Here is a 2,109-nt window from a genome sequence, read left to right on the forward strand (position 1 = left end):
TTTACTGGTAGATGGCCTAATCCAGGATAAAAGAGAGCTGCTACCCTGAGCTGCTTGCTGTAGTTCCTTTTCTTTCTGCTTTTGTAACCTTTCTTTTCTTGGCATTATGCTGCAAAATTTGAAAATGAGATAAATCAATGTTGTGCATAATAATCAAGAGTGACTTACTGAATCTCTATAAAGGGGAGAACACAGTATACATCATTTTACTGTTTTCTACTGGGCCAGTGATAGCTCGGTGGTTAAGGTACTGGACTAGTAAGCAGAAGGTTCCTGGTTCAAGCCCCTCCACCACCAAGTTGCCACTGTTGGGTCCCTAAGCAAGGCCCTTAATTCTCAATTGCTCATTGTGTAAGTCGCTTTGGATAAAAGCATCTGCTAAATGCTGAAAATGTTGAAGCATTACACTAATAATATAACATTACTAGTACCAATTTACCTCACCTGACTGTCATGTAGCTCAACTTAAGACCTACCTTTGATTTCAAATCAGAAACCCACTTTGGGTAGTTAATGTTAACAATGGGCCTATTATTCTTCTTCTTCCGGCTTTTTCCCTTTTTCAGAGGTCGCCACAACGAGTCATCCTCATGATCGCTCATTGATTTGGCACAATGCTGGATGCCCTTCCTGACACAACCCTCCCTAATTTATCCGGGCTAGGTATCTATAGGACAATTCAGTGTTTCCAATTAACCTGGTGGCATGTTTTTGGACTGTGGGAGGAAACCGGAGTACTCGGAGGAAACCCACGCGGACACGGGGAGAACATGCAAACTCCGCACAGAAAGGACCCGGACCGCCCCACCTGGGGATTGAACCCAGGACCTTCTTGTTGTGAGGCGACAGTGCTACCCACTAAGCCACCGTGCCGCCCAACAATGGGCCTATTATTATGCCAATAAAATCAAATAGACATCTAAATAACATTTTCCTATTTATTCATCATTTTTTGTATGCTGTTTTATATCATAGAGCATTATATTTAGCCTTCTACATATATTAGTTTGTAATGTTAATTACCTAGCAAAATTATTTCTCATTTGTAAACTGTTGAAGTATAAATGCTTGCATGAAAATAACTCCTTGACTAAAGGTGGCTTTTCCTACACAGCGTTTGGGCCAGGATGCTGTAATTATAAAATATTGTATGTTTGTATCTATTTTCAACACTTTACTGTGAGAGCTACTTGACATTCTCCTGCAAAATGTTTGTGCTCATGCTTTTTTTTCTTCAGGCTTTCACATCAAAATAAGCAAGATTTTAAATGAAACAAAACCAGTGAACTTGTCTAATTTGTAAAACAGTAAAACTGTCTTTAAATTCTCTGTCTGTCTGCTGCAGTTTGTCTCCTTCTTCCTTCATTAAACATGACAAACGTCAGTAAACAGCTGGACGAGGCTTTGAAATCACGTATTTCATGACTCATGATTACAAAACGTGTAGGCCATGCGTTATGCATGGATTCTCTTTGTATGAAACACTGTCATTACCTGTCTGTCTGATGCTGCGGGTCAGAGGAGAAGTGTGTAGCAGCGGTTTGGCCTGGCGCTCAGCACTGCATGAGTGCTAACCGGAGGAGGAGGAGGAGGAGGTAGGGGCAAGGTCACATCGGGGCAGAATTCTCACAAGAACTCAAATAAATGCCCGTCAGATATCAAAACACTTTTGGGGGGAATTGATGACAGAGAGGGTCATTTTTATTTTTAAATATTGATGAATGTAGAAAAAATTGGGCTTCAGCATAAAGGGCACTTTTCTCATCCAGGGCAAAAGGGCAGGTGCTTGAGCACCACTAGGGGTCTATCTGTGCACGTGCCTGAATAGCTGTGTGTGTGTGTGTGTGTGTGTGTGTGTGTGTGTGTGTGTGTGTGTGTGTGTACAGAATACAACACACACGCACGCAGTACGCGCGCACACGCACACGCACAAACATGAGCTGGGAGGCGCACACAGCGCGTTTCTAAGAAACGAGTGAAATGTCATTAGAATTACCTGACGCTCAGGTGAATACATGATCCTTGTTGAGTACGATGACTTGGTAATTTTAGGAATATATTGTAGAAATATTTTTGAATATTGTAAGGAAGTTAGCAGTAGTCAGGCTG

At 41.8% G+C, this 2,109-nt stretch overlaps 1 protein-coding gene across 4 annotated transcripts in view; it reads left to right on the forward strand.

Moving 5' to 3' along the window:
• The window catches only part of rps25 (ribosomal protein S25), a 240,040-nt gene that overhangs the window by 187,300 nt on the left and 50,631 nt on the right, over positions 1 to 2,109 (forward strand). Inside the window, exon 1 of one of the 4 annotated variants that reach the window (XM_063014576.1) lies at positions 1,743 to 1,747. The exons of the other annotated variants lie outside the window; for them this stretch is intronic. Coding sequence (XP_062870646.1) covers positions 1,746 to 1,747 — 2 coding nt within the window. The 5' untranslated portion in view covers positions 1,743 to 1,745. Of the gene's footprint in view, positions 1 to 1,742; positions 1,748 to 2,109 lie in introns of those variants that run through there. 4 annotated transcript variants of the gene reach the window in all.

This window comes from Trichomycterus rosablanca, chromosome 18 (assembly GCF_030014385.1).
Source record: "Trichomycterus rosablanca isolate fTriRos1 chromosome 18, fTriRos1.hap1, whole genome shotgun sequence".
NCBI classification, from domain to species: Eukaryota; Metazoa; Chordata; class Actinopteri; order Siluriformes; family Trichomycteridae; genus Trichomycterus; species Trichomycterus rosablanca.